The 14,948-nt window shown below is 44.3% G+C and overlaps 1 protein-coding gene across 1 annotated transcript in view; it reads left to right on the top strand.

The window, feature by feature from the left end:
- The first annotated feature begins 4,259 nt into the window (after window positions 1-4,259).
- MRPS9 (mitochondrial ribosomal protein S9) overlaps window positions 4,260-14,948 on the top strand; it is a 36,610-nt gene continuing 25,921 nt past the window's right edge. The window contains exons 1-2 of the mRNA XM_004006121.5: window positions 4,260-4,417; window positions 9,654-9,833. Coding sequence (XP_004006170.1) covers window positions 4,283-4,417; window positions 9,654-9,833 — 315 coding nt within the window. The 5' untranslated portion in view covers window positions 4,260-4,282. The remainder of the gene's footprint in view (window positions 4,418-9,653; window positions 9,834-14,948) is intronic.

The raw sequence follows: 14,948 nt of genomic DNA, 5'->3' as shown, positions 1-14,948 counted from the left end.
CAATTTTTTGGGCTCTGACAGCTGGTTGGGAGACCATTTTCGAAGGGATAGCATGTGAAATCATAAGTGCAAATCTCAACCAGATTGTGTCCTGGATTTTCACTTGAATGGAATTTTGGCTAGCATGGGAGTTAGAAACATCATCTTAGGCTTAGATCTGAAATTGGTCAGGCTGCATCAATCCTGACTGACACCCCCTGGACCATATCCTCTAGGACTGCAAAAGATTCAGGCAACAGAAATGAAAAAGGAAAAACAAGCAAATAAAACACCTTAGTGGGATATGTAATCAGGTTTGATCATATATGAGTTAGGCTGGAAGTACCCTATATTCAAATGTTCATATCCTTGTGTCTAGGCAGCGGAACCCTAAAGGAATTTAAGGCCTATGTAGCTTGGACAGAAAACTCTAGAAAGGACACAGAAGACATTTTATCTGACCCATCCTAGAAGGCCATGGGTGCCAAACCAGCAGGGATCCCGCTCACCCACCCCACCCCCACCCCCACCCCATCCCCTGGTTCAGGCCCTTTGGCCATGCATTTCATTGCCCAGTCTGCCCCCAGACATCAGGCACAAAATTCAGAAAGCGGTGCTGGTCCTCAGACTCTGATGAATGATTTGTTCCAATTGTTTTATTCAGTTTTCAGTAATAGGGATATGGCCGAAAAGGCTGAATGCACCCGGAGAACTATGCAAACACCCTATGCAGTGGGTGCGTTCGTTCAGGGACCACCAATGGGGCGGTCTGTCTTTTGGGGCCAATTTGGCCCTGGCAGGCCCATGGGTACCCAGACAGGACCACTGCAGCCTGTGTGGAGAACAGGGGCACTAGGGGGAGGATTGCAGTTGATACACCCTCTGCAAAGAGGCAGGGTATTGGTAGAGGGAATGCCCCAGACGCTAGAGAATATCGGGGCCCCCTCAGTCATTGACAGTTCTGCGATCAGAAGACTGAAGGGGCCCAAGGCCAAAAGTGATTCTCCCTAGAGATACCATCTACATAACTAATGTCAAGCCTTGTGCAGGCAGTGATGTGGCCGGCCACAAAATAGAGTTTCTGATAGACACTGGTGCAACCTTTCAGTCTTAACCCAAAGGACTGGAAACCTTAGGAACCATAAGGAATATGTAATAAGGGTGTCAGGAAAGAAATCAGGGCACACTTTTCCGGGACCCCTTTTGTGCAGCATCAGTGGCCTGTTATTTTTACAACCCTTTCTGTTTGTGCCTGCCTGTCCCATCCCTTTAATGAGAAGAGACTGAGGGGCCGCTCTGTTTCTCAAGGGACAAGGGAACCACTCTCATCACTAGATGGTTCTAACAAAGGAACAGTTAATAGTAGACCTTAGTAGACCCTGGAATGTGGAATTTTGAGGTACTGAGCTTGACCAAAGATACTCAGCTGGTGATTATTAAGTAAAAAGGCTTGTACAGTGTCTAAACAGAGAACACAAATTTCTTAAACCTAGGGAAGATCCTCAAAAATGCTTGTGAACAGATTATCAAAAGGGGAGGCCACTGGTCTAACTAAATGATGTGCATGCTCACTCGTATCCAACTCACTGTGACCCCATGGATGTAGCCCCCCAGGCTTCTCTGTCCGTGGCATTTCCCAGTAAGAATATTGGAGTGGGCTACCATTTCCTCCTCCAGGGGATCTTCCCAACCCAGGGATCAAACTGGCATCCTCTGCATTGGCAGGTGGATTCTTTACCACTAGTGCCACCTGGGAAGCCCCTTAAAGTTTTCCACATTGATCAAAAAAGCTCTGCAGCTCCAGAGATTTCTAGGAATCCTTTAAAGGTGTGTGGGGGGTTTTTTGTGTTGTTACAAAAGAAAATGATTCTATCCATATTTGCATGCATCCTGATATACTGTGCAAAAATTTCTGCAGGGTATATACCTGGAAATGTAATCAGTAAATTTGTGTGGTGTGTTCATCTTAACATAGATCACTGACTCACTGATTTCAGGAAAACTGTATCAATTTACACCCTCACCAGCAGCACCTAACAGTTTCTGCTGTTCATATCTGGCAGCACTTGTTTTGTTAGTGCCATGTTTGACTCTAGTGATATTTACATTAGAAGCTGGTTTTAGAACCAAACTTTCATATTTACATGATTCCACCATGTTGGATAGTTGTGCTTTTATGATCCTGATATGGGATATGGGACCAAGAATACCTGATGTCTCCAACATAATGGGTGCTCAGTAAATGAGAAAAGATTAAACGAATTTAAACTTCAGCTGTTTGGTAAAATCATAAGATTTTTTTTTTCGTATTTTAAACATTTATCAGTACATTCTTGATAACACTCTTTCCTTCTGTTTCCAGATTTATGGACACAGCATCAACTTACAGTGGTGTATTTCTTCCCAAACTCAAAGGCTACACAGGAAATTGAACGCAGCAGTCTAAGGGTTGCCCCTAGAGATGAGATATGTATTACAGTTACTTTACTAGTTACTTCACTGTAATCTAGTAAATCTAAGGAGACGGCAACAGCACCCCACGCCAGTACTCTTGCCTGGAAAATCCCAGGGACGGAGGAGCCTGGTAGGCTGCAGTCCATGGGGTCGCTTAGAGTCAGACACGACTGAAGCGACTTAGCAGTAGCAGCAGCAGTAAATCTAAGTAAAATATCATAACATGAATTTTAGGGAGAAAAAAAACCCTCCACAATTTCTAATCTTGATTTGAGTACTTCTGTAGTTTTTATGTGCTCTGACATGTCATTTTAAAAAAATGATATAAATTCAGTTTTAACATACTTATCTGATTGTTTTATACTTGGTGAAATTTTCATGAGCTAAATCTTGGTTCCCAAATGCTAGCTCATGGGCCTCTCCCAACTTCTGGCCTAAAAAGTAACAACAAAAAGAATATAAGAGTGAACTGACTATACAAATAAATGGATTCCAATTAAAGGACATTTCATTCTGCAATTGTGTCATTTCTACCTTCTTATTAATTAAAATGTTCTGTTTTACAAAATAAGTAATAGTAGATGATATTTATTTGCTTGACAACTTGACCTCAGATTTTCCATATGTGTGTGTTTGTGTATTAACTTTATTGATCTTTCAAATCTAAGTGTTTGGAAACATTTTCAGAGCTGTTTACTGCTTCCTTTAATAAGTATTTTGTAGAAAGCATGTTGGGAGTTACCATAAGGAACATACAAGCCTCAGAAGGTAAGGCACAGTCATCAGGATTCATACCTATTTATTAATATTTAGTTCTGATTGGGTTTCCAGGGAGGCTTAGTATTGCTAATAGTAAGGGTTATTGTTGTTGTTCAGTCACTCAGTCCTGTCCCATTCTTTGCGACTCCATGGACAGTAGCCCGCCAGGCTGCTCTGTCCTTGGGGTTTCCCAAGCAAGAATACTGGAGTGGGTTGCCATTTCCTTCTCCAAGGGATCTTTCCAGATCAGGGATCAAAGCCCTGTCCCCTCCATTGGAAGGTGAATTTTTTACCACTGAGCCACCAGGAAAGCCCAACAGTAGGGGAAAGCAAGAGTGAAAGTTGCTGAGTCGAGTCCGACTCTTTGTGACCCCATGGACTGTATAGTCCATGAAATTCTCCAGGTCAGAATACTGGATTGGGTAGACTCTTCCTTCTCCAAGTGATCTTCCCAACCCAGGGATCAAACCCACGTCTCCCGCATTGCGGGCAGATTCTTTACGAGCTGAGCCAGAAGGAAGCCCAACAGCAGGGGAGTGATGAGCAAAGACAAGGGTCTGTTCCCGCCGGTGTAAGGGTTAGCCTGTGCATCATACACTTAGGAAATAACCAGTTTCCTGCAGAAGGATGGAGACCCTGGACCCGGACCCAGGTGGGAAGGTGGAAGGAGGGAAAACCCGTGCTCGGACGCGGTCGGCTGGGAGCAGAGGCTCGGAGAGGAGCTGCTTGATAATGGGCGTGAAGTCAGGGCTGCGCAGGGGGAGCTGGCGCCAGGGCAGGCTTGGCGTGGCACGAAAGTGTTGGCGACAAGCCACGTGGAAGTCGTTCCAAGGAGACTGGGTGAGCCACCGACTTCAGGATGCCGTGAAAGACCAGGATGCCAAGTACACTAGGGACCCGGACCAGGGGCGGGGCCGGACACGCCCCGCGTGCTCACGCACCCAATCAGCGACTAGCCAACCTGGGTCGCGGGACACGCCCCTCGCTCGGAGCCTCTTCCGGCAGCCTCGCTGACCCGGCGCCCATCTGCGCCGGCGCAGTTTGCAGGCCCTGCCCCATCGCCCTCCAGCCCGCGCCTCCTGCCGCCAACATGGCAGCTCCCTGTGTGTCCTGCGGCGCAGCAGCTTCCTACCGGCTCTTTCTTGCGGGTAGGGTTAGCTTCGCTCGGGAACAAGGCCTCTGGAAAGCCGCGGCTGCTGGGCTGCAGACAGGTACCAGATGCCAGGTAAGGCTTGGGAAAGGTGGCAGTGCTGGTCCCTGTAGCACGCGGTGTGGCCAGGCGCCGCCGGAGTCCTTAGTTTCTCTGAGGATCTTTAGTTGCTGGGTGCGAGATCGCTTTAGTTGCGGCATATGTGGTCTAGTTCCCTGGCCGGAGATCGAACCCCGGCCCCCAGCATTGGGAGACGGGCCTGTGGGATATTAGGTGCTCAACAGAGGTCTCAGGTAAACAGAGGGTGGAATTGCCTTGCAGCGGCCAACCTTTGAGGTTGTGGCTGATTTTCTCAGGGTGCAGTGAGGGGGAACTTACCTGAGACAGAGTGACCCCTCCCTTGACCTGTCTTCTGGGTGGATTATAGGTTCAGCCCTGCCCCCCGAGACCCCGATCAAGAGGGTGGAGGTGGATGAGAACTGGACTCCTGCAGTGGCCCAAAGACTTAATGCAGGAGGTCATACGGTGGAGAGGAGAGAGAAACATGTCTAAAGTGTCTTGCGTCTGAGCAGTTTCCATTCTGTTAATTTTCTCGGTAATAGGTCCCTGAATGATGGAGACCAGAGCTTGTAAGTTACATGTAATCCTGGGGCCAGTGGGAAAGCCAGGATTCTAGCTTCAGAACTGATTGGATGATAATGCCATCTGCTGACATGGGATCTGAGTAAAAGGAACAAAATTTGAGAGGGGAAAAAAAGAGCTTAGTTTTGGAAATAATTGTGTTTATTATACAATTATATTTGCGGTGTCCAAGTGGACCCAAAGAGAGGCAAGCCATAGTTCAGAAAGAGAGCTGGTTTACAAGTCCTCTGTTACCTTGTGTGCGGTAATTAATGGATTAGATCATTTGGGGGAAGGTGCAGTCAGTGAGGAAAAGAAGGACCAGACCCTGAAGGACGAACAGTAGAGAAAGAAGGGCCCCCAGAAGTAGGAAAAGAACCAGGCAGTGTGGAGTCATAGGAAACAGGAGAATGTTGCATGGCAGGAAAGTGATTAACAGGACCAGATATTGTAAAGAAGTCAAGTACTATGATCAAAAACTGTTGAAAAAAGGAATACTATCCATTTTTCATTTTTTCTTCTACATTTTAACAGCAGCCAATCCATCCATTCATTTACCCATCAAACATTTGTTTTTATTGTTTTTTAACTGGAAAATAGGCTGGAAGTTTTTATTTTCTCATGCATCGCTTTTGAGTATATCCTTTTGTATACACACAGTTTTCTGGGAAAGGTACTGTAGGTTACAGAATGTCTTTATTGTTGACAGTGTGGGGGAGGTGGCCAAGAGTATTTTTTTCCCTCCCTGGAACTCCCAAACTTGCTAATGCATGTATCCTTCTGTGTCTTTATGTTTTTTTAATCACATACAGACATAAATGAAATGCATATTTTTTTTTAAGAATGGAGTCTCTTCTACTTTTTGTTTCTTTACCTAACATGTATAGTACAAGTCTCTCCAATTATTATTATTATTTTAAAATACCTATTATGTGTCTTTGTTGTTAATTCCTTGGTCATGTCCAACTCTTTGCAAACCACATGGACTGTAGCCCACCAGCTCTGTCCAAGGAATTCTCTAGGTAATACTGGAGTGGGTTGCCATTTCCTTTTCCAGGGGCTCTTCCCAACCCAAGGATCGAACCCTCGTCTCCTACATTGCAGGCAGATTCTTTACCACTGAGCCACGAGGGAAGCCTTCTTATAGAGGGTATTTTTACTTTTTGTTTATTGAGTATAAGTGTGTTCCAGATAGTGATATAAGTAGTAGCTATTACTATGAGTCACAGTCAGAAACGTTTGAGAGACACTGATGCAACAAGGAAAAAGAAGTAAGTTCTGTTGACCTGTGACTCCTGGGTGCTCAGTTGGGAGCCTCTGCGATGGGTTTTCTCCTGTGTACCAGAATTGTGGAATCCATGTTTCACATCAGTGCTTCAGTACAAGTGCAGATATCTGGGTGTCCCAAATTTGAGTGGAGGAGGGAATATTACTTGTGAATGGCCAGATTTTTCTGGTTTTAAACCTGTGAATATCAGGGATCTACACACAGTGTACTGTGAGATTTGTAGAGGTAAATATGGAGGGGCACAGACACGCCGAGCCTAAGACAGACGGGTTGAGATGGACAGAATGGCAGCCTCCTCTCGAGGAGGTAATGGGAGCGTCCGTCAGGAGTTACATGAGAAAAGAAGGATTCTGTTCCAGAAAGATGCCATTGGTACCCAAGCACCAGAGATGTGCACAGTCAGTGGATTCTGGCAACGACAAATAATTGGTTCTAGCAATTACAGTTGGCATAATAACTGATGAGAGAATGGCGAGACGGGATTAGAAAGTGTTTTGCTATGCTAAGATACTTGATTTTTAAAATTTTATTTATTTTAATTGGAGGCTAATTACTTTACAGTATTGTGGTGGGTTTTGCCATACACTGACATGAGTCAGCCACAGGTGTACATGTGTTCCCCCCTCCCCCGGTCCTGAACCCCGCCTCCCTCCCCATCCTTCTCCCTCCCCCCTCCCTCCCCACCCCTCTCCCTCCCACCTCCCTGCCCATTCCGTCCCTCTGGGTTGTCCCAGTGCGCTGGCTTTGAGTGCCCTATTTCTTGCATTGAACTTGGACTGGTCATCTGTTTCAAATATGGTAACATACATGTTTCAATGCTATTCTCTCAAATCATCCCACCCTCGCCTTCTCCCACAGAGTCCAAAAGTCTGTTCTTCACATCTGTGTCTCTTTTGCTGTCTCGCATATTGGGTCGTCATTACCATCTTTCTAAATTCCATATATATGCATTAATATACTGTATTGGTGTTTTTCTTTCTGACTGACTGACTTTCTTCTGACTTACTTTCTGATTTATTTTCTTTCTGACTTACTCTGTAAAATAGGCTCCAGCTTCATCCAGCTCATTAGAACTGACTCAAATGCATTCCTCTTAATAGCTGAGTAATACTCCATTGTGTATATGTACCGCAACTTTCTTATCTATTCGTCTGCTGATGGACATCTAGGTTGCTTCCATGCCCTAGCTATCGTAAATAGTGCCGCATTGAATATTGGGGTACACATGTCTCTTTTACTGTCACAAATAAGAGTAGTTTTGGCTTTGTTATAAGTAGTTGACAGTCACGGTGTAATACAAAGGTTATCCATGAATTCCTAATGCCTATCAATATAGTTTTATGTAGGAATGCTCATTTAGCTTTCCGTAGTATTTATCACATTCACAAGAGGAAAAAGCAGTAAGCCAATCTCTATTTTGAAAACTGTTACTACAAACTTCTACTGAGCACTTTCTAAGTTTTTACTGAGTCAACAAGCCTTTGTTGATCAGACTGTCAGCCAGAGAAGAATGCTGGATGATATTCGATGGCTTAGCCCTGGTGTATTTTGCTTTTATTGCAAAAAACATTGCTGCCTCTGTCTTAAGGATCTGTTCTTTTCATCTCTCATCTTGTGGGCTCCTGGAGGTTATAATGTTCTGTGTTTTTCACAGCATCCAGTTTGTTTTCAGTAGTCTTAATACTACTGGCAAATTCCTCAAAAGTCTTTGCAAAGCAGATTTAAAAATTGACCAGTGTTTGTAGCAGATGCTTTATACAGCTATGTGTATTAGTTGTGTTTTCCCCCAGATAATTTTTGAATTTTTAAAAATTCCATTTTGTTAGCAATGGGAAAGGAAGGCCCTTTGGTAGCATAAGTTGTTCCCTTGGCCATGTCATCCTTCAAGATGTTTTAGTGTGTCCCTCGTCACTTTAATTAAAATACTGGGTCATCAAAATGTTCATTTTCCTCATGTAGTTTACAAAGTTCTTATTTAAAGAAAAGTTGATAATAGGTATGCCCATCGTTGCTACCTCTCTTTCCTTATAAAGCAGAGTAAGTGAACTTTCTCGTACTCTGCTTTATCGTTGTAATTGGGGTGTTGCTGCTAAGTCGCTTCAGTCGTGTCCGACTCTGTGTGACCCCATAGACGGCAGCCCACCAGGCTCCTCTGTCCCTAAGATTTATTGCAATGTTTTTTGCAATAAAAGCAAGAACACTGGAGTGGGTTGCCACTGCCTTCTCCAATGCATGAAAGTGAAAGGTGAAAGTGAAGTCGCTCAGTCGTGTCTGGCCCTCAGCGACCCCATGGACTACAGCCTACCAGGCTCCTCCATCCGGGGCATTTTCCAGGCAAGAGTGCTGGAGTGAGGTGCCATTGCCTTCTCCGAATTGGGGTGTTGAGTGATTATTTATTGCTGTGTAGCAAATTAACCTCAAATAGAGCAGCTTGAAACAACAGATATTTCCCTCGTGGACTCTGTGAGTCAGGATTCCAGGCACAGTTGCACTGGGCCTTCTGCTCAAGGTCTCCTGCAAGGCAGCAGCCCATGGTCATCTCGGGCCAGGGGTGGAAATCTGCTGCCCACATGCTCAGTGTGGGTGTGGGCAGGACTCACATCCTTGCAGCTGTTGTGCTGGCTCTTGGCCAGAGACCACCCTCAGTGCTTGGCCTGTGGATCTCTGGGGGGCAGCTCACCATGTCTTGCTTTCCTCGGTCTGATCAAGAGAGAGAAGAGGGGGAGGAGAGTCTTCTTGTCACCTGACCTCAGAAGTGTCCTTCAGCTTTGTCAGGGTATTGTGTCCATGAGAAGCACGTGCCAGGTCTGTGTCTTCTGCTTGCTGCTTTCTCTCTACATGTACACAGGCTTACTTTAAGGGGAGTGGTGTTTCTCTCTTTGGGCTTCCCAGGTGGCGCTAGTGGTGAATAATCCCCCTGTCAGTGCAGGAGACGCAGGTTCCATCTTGGGTTGAAAGATTCCCTGGAGGAGGGCACGGTAACCCACTCAGTTTTCTTGCCTGGAGAATCCCAATGGACAGAGGAGCCTGGCAGGTTACAGTTCATGGAATGCAAAGAGTCAGACAAGACTGAGGATGCACTATACCGTTTCACCCTCGTTCACTATATGTCAAGTCCCATAGCAGCTGACGTTGACCAGTCGGTATCAAATCTGGATATTTCTAGCAGATAATGGAGGTATTTTTATTATTTTTTTTAATGTGTTGAAATGCTAGTAGTTTAAACTTCTTTGTGAGTATAGGCTTTTAAAAGCAAGCTTTATCTCTTCTCCAGACTCCTGTCAATTGAGTACCGTCCTAAAAAGACAATTGTTTAAAATGTCTTCTTTTATTTAGAGACGGTGGCGTATAAGATCATTGTTTAACTTAAAATCTTCTCTTTCCATTTGTATTTCCTGCTAGATATTAAGGCTCAAACATTCCCCAGCTGTAACAACAAAGAAAAATGTTGCAGCCTTAAGACGTGAAAGTTACACAGTGGACTTTATTAAAAAGCAGATTGAAGAGTTCAACATTGGGAAGAGACACTTAGCCAACATGATGGGGGAGGACCCAGAAACGTTCACCCAGGAGGATATTGATGTAAGTGCAGTGCTTGTTTTGTGAATCATGGGAACAAGGGCAGATCTTTGTTTTTCTAACATTGTTCAGTGAAACATGACTTCTTAACAGTAAAGTCTTCAAACGAAGTGTTAGATGTCAGTTAAAACTCACAAGAATCAGAGATTTTTTTTAAAAAAATTATACTTTAAAGGATACAAGTTATTTATTTATTTATTGCATTAATTGACTTGTTAAACTAGGGGCTTCCCTGGTGGCTCAGTGAGTAAAGAACCTGCCTTCCAGTGCAGGAGCCAAATGAGACTTGGGTTTGATCCCTGGGTCGGGGAGACCCCCTAGAGAAGGAAATGACCGCCCACTCCAGTATTCTTGCCTGGAAAATCCCATGGACAGAGAAGCCTGGCGGGCTACAGCCCGTGGGGTCACAATGAGTGAGACATGACTGAGCAACTGAATACACCTAGTTAAAAGTCTGGGCTCGTTGTGTAATTTTTACATAGGAAAATTGGGTGCCACTGTATTCACATTAAACCATTTGTTATTATTTTATGTGTTTTAGAGATTGGGTTTTCCTTATTATTAATACTTAACCAGTTGCTACAATAATGATCACTGAAATCATTTATGAAATTCATTTAGGCAAAAATATTAAAGATGTAAAACAATTTTTTCACATATTAAAATAGCTAACTTTTTTGTTGTTTTAAAAATACATATTGGTGTCTTTTATCTAGAGTATCCTTTTTATATTATTTAGAGATATCTAAAATATTCTGTCATTCAGTCAGGTAGAAGCAGTATTATTAGTTCTGCCCCTTAAAATATTGAGTTGTTTTCCAGAGAAGATATGTTTAAAATCTTGCTATAAATGTGAGAGGCCACAGCTTTCCTACACTTTTAAAACTGTAGTGTGTGTGTTTTCAGTGTAAGTAAAGTTGATAATATTTAGTATCATTGTGCTAATCGAACATAATAAAAATCCTCTTTAGAGTTTGCCAACAAAGTAGTGAAATCACGAATTAATATGTAAAAAACATACAATAGCTTCTTTTAAAATATGTAGAACCTTTTAAAATGAAGCTGGATTTCTTGTGAGGAAGGTAGATGTAGACCTTTGTTACTGATCTTTCTTTAGAAGAGAAATGTGTTGTAGCTGAAGTGATGCTGTGGAAAGCTACAGAAGCTGGCGTCAGGAGAGCCCTTTCAGTGCCGTGGACTTCCACGTGTAGCAGCTCACAGCATCGTCACTTGGTTTCCCCATCTCTGAAAGAAGAACTGCTGTTCGCAACCTCAGAATCTAACTAGGGAGCAGGAGACTGATGTGCTGTGCTGTTGCTCTTATCGCCGTTAGCATAATAAACAAAATCCACCGTGACTTGAGTCAGTCGCCAGTGCCCGAGTGGCCTTGGTCGCAGACTCTCCACTAGACGGTGTGTTGAGGAGAAGACTCTGCAGTCCCGTCAGGAACGTGGATTCGTCCTGGGGCCGCTTCATCCCGAGAGCACTCTGCGCGGTGGGCTGGCGTCTGGGAGCCCGTGCGGAAATGAGAGCCTTCTCTGGGACGCAGTGCCCCTGCCTTCCACTTGACGGCCACTGACTGACCAGCTTTCCCAAGTCTCACACTTTATGCCCGTTGACTTTTGTGGCATTGTATTAAACTCTCTATCATTAGAGTAGACGCTAAAGCAGAAGAGGACAGTGACAACCAACCATGACCGAAGCACTGACATTTATGGGAATCTGTCATTTTATAATTCCTGTTTCCATTTATGTTTCTGAAACTATTCTTTCTGTAAGAGGTTTGGCTGCATGTATCACTCAAAAGAGACAGTACAGCTGATGGGTCTTCTTTAACATTTCCGTACTGACAAATGCTTGCTTATTTCTAAGGACAATAATAAATAATTTGATATCCAAAGTTCAGTTCAGTTCAGTCACTCAGTCGTGTCCAACTCTTTGCAACCCCATGAACTGCAGCACGCCAGGCCTCCCTGTCCATCACCAACTCCCAGAGTTCACCCAAACTCATGTCCATTGAGTCGGTGATGCTGTCCAACCATCTCATCCTCCGTCATCCTCTTCTCCTCCTGCCCTCAATCTTTCCCAGCATCAGAGTCTTTTCAAATGAGTCACCTCTATGCCTCAGGTGGCCAAACTATTGGAGTTTCAGCTTCAACATCAGTCCTTCCAATGAGCACCCAGGACTGATCTCCTTTAGGATGGACTGGTTGGATCTCCTTGCAGTCCAAGGGACTCTCAAGAGTCTTCTCCAACACCACAGTTCAAAAGCATCAATTCTTCCGCACTCAGCTTTCTTTATAATCTAACTCTCATATCCATACATGACTACTGGAAAAACCATAGCTTTGACTAGACAGACATTTGTTGGCAAAGTATTGTCTCTGCTTTTTAATATGCTGTCTAAGTTGGTCATAACTTTCCTTTCAAGGAGTAAGCGTCTTTTAATTTCGTGGCTGCAGTCACCATCTGCAGTGATTTTGGAGCCCCCCAAATAAAATCTGTCACTGTTTCTACTCTTTCCTCATCTATTTCCCATGAAGTGATGGGACTGGATGCCATGATCTTCGTTTTCTGAATGTTGAGCTTTAAGCCAACTTTTTCACTCTCCTCTTTCACTTTCATCAAGAGGCTTTTAGTTCCTCTTCACTTTCTGCCATAAGGGTGGTGTCATCTGCATACCTGAGGTTATTGATATTTCTTCTGGCAATCTTGATTCCAGCTTGTGCTTCATCCAGCCCAGCATTTCTCATGGTGTATGTGCATATAAGTTAAATAAGCAGGGTGACAGTATACATCCTTGACGTACTCCTTTTCCTATTTGGAACCAGTCTGTTGTTCCATGTCCAGTTCTAACTGTTGCTTCCTGACCTGCATACAGATTTCTCAAGAGGCAAGTCAGATGGTCTGGTGTTGGCCATCTCCTTCAGAATTTTCCACAGTTCATTGTGCCCCACACAGCTTTGGCATAGTCAATAAAGTTAGGAAAATTTTTAAAATATTTATTTGACCATGTCAGGTCATAGACGCAGCGTGTAGGGTCTTTCTTTGTGGCACAGACTCTGCACTTGCCGTGCGTGTGGGTTCAGTTGCCCCGTGGCACGTGGCATCTGAACTCCCCAGTCAGGGAAGGACCCTGTGCCTCTTGCGTTGGCAGGTGGATTCCTAACCACTGGACCTCCAGGGAAGTCCAGAGGGAGAGAAACTGATTTTTAATCGTTATTTGTAGTGAAGAATACTGCCACTTACTGAAACCTCCTGTGTGTGCTCATGATGCATCCCTGTGTTTCATCTTCATAAAAACCTCGCAGGGCAGGTGTTTATTGTTGTGGACGCTAAGACTATACAAGGCGTTCACCCAAGGTCTGCTGTTCCATGCTTTCAAAGATTTGATTTGGGTAACACTTTACAATCAGATGCAGTCTCCCTGCCTTACTTAGTAGAACACAGTGAGCGCAATGAACCTTTTGGAGCCGCAGGATTTTCCTTTCTGGAGTGGTTGTCAGACTGCGGGGTCCCCGAGAACGTGTTGTCCCTGTACTGAATGACCTGGCACGGCCCTTCTTCCACATCAACGTGTCCATCTCTGCTTCTGCCTCTCGGCGCCCCTTCACCTGCCTGCCTTTGGCACAGCTCAGGTTGTTAGGTGTGTGATTTAGAGCCAAGAGCCACTGGACTCGGCATAAGGACCCACATGCCCTTCCTTCTAAGTAAAATCACAGATTTACGTCAGCTCATTTATAGGCCTTTTTCATTGACTTCTAGGTTTACAACTTTATTCCAGAAGGTTGAGCTGAACTAGGAGTCTGGCCTCTGGCCTCAGTGAAAGAAGCATATATAACATAAAAGTATGAAAATTACACCTAGCTAATCTTGCATGTTGGTGCACCCTTAATTTAATAAGCCTTTAAAAAGACTGCTGAGGTGGATTAGTGAAATAAAAAAGAAATATCATTGGTATAATTTATGAATAAAAATAATTCTGCTTGTCACTGTTTACATTTAAGTTACATTATTAGAAATTTTATTATTATTAATAAAGCTCCAGCATTGTATATCTGCTGGAAATGTTTTTGCAAAATATTTAGTGCTAAATTTATATGAGAAATACCCTTTTAGTTGGTAAAATAGCAAATTCACTGGAAAGAAATTAGGTGTAGACGCTCTCCATTTCGAAATAGTTTGAATTTTGTCTAATTTCTTCAGTTATGTTGAAGAGAAAGGAGCTGCGCACCATTCTTCATTCCCAAGTCACTGGTGCTGCTGGTGACAGGAAAAGCGGTCCCTCTGACGAGCAGTGTGCTGTGCTGCGCTCAGTCGCTCAGTCGTGTCCGACTGCCGCCCCGTGGACTGTAGCCCGCCAGGCTCCTCTGTCCATGGGATTCTCCAGGCAAGAGTACTGCAGTGGGTTGCCATGCCCTCCTCCAGGGGATCTTCCCAAGCCAGGGATTGAACCCAAGTCTCTTTCTTAAGGAGCTTAAACTTCCTTAAGAAATCTGAGTGAGCAATATTTTTATATTTCTGCATTGGCGGGCGGGTCCTTTACCACTGAGCTGCCAGGGAACCCCGTGGCAAGCAGTGGTAGTCTGTGTATGTGGCATCTTGCTGAAAGTACTTAAATGCATGCTAAATATTTTGAAGGTGGATCTTAATGGCGTGGACCTCAACTCCTGTGCCATAAATCTTTCCCAGGTGACTGTCAGATGTAGATCAGGCGAGTGTTCTCATCTGAGAATACTGTGTGCTGGGTTGGGGTGGTAGGGGGTGGTAGTTTCTGTCAGATGAACACTGAGCTGAGTGGGGTTGTAATTCAATGTCAAGCAGTTGTACTTTGGCCAAGAGAAGAGTCTTTTTGTACAGAAACGGACAAATAGCCCCATCATGTATAACAGGAGTTGGGTAGAGATCTTGACCCAGGGCTGCGGACCGGTCAGGTGAGTGGTGGTCAGGGCCCCTGAATCCATAGACACAGTCACACGTTGCTTGCTGGAGTAGAAAGACCTCTGTAGTGTTGCTGACTCTTAACCCTTTTTGATGGTTCACATGGATCATCAAAATTCCTTTTCTCAAAGTCATGCTGCAAATACACAAAAAGGTGAAGACCACCGGTATTTGCAT

Source organism: Ovis aries, chromosome 3 (genome assembly GCF_016772045.2).
Source record: "Ovis aries strain OAR_USU_Benz2616 breed Rambouillet chromosome 3, ARS-UI_Ramb_v3.0, whole genome shotgun sequence".
Classification (NCBI taxonomy): Eukaryota; Metazoa; Chordata; class Mammalia; order Artiodactyla; family Bovidae; genus Ovis; species Ovis aries.
The sequence above is the reverse complement of the archived record's forward strand: the minus strand, read 5'-3'. Positions and strand labels throughout refer to the sequence as shown.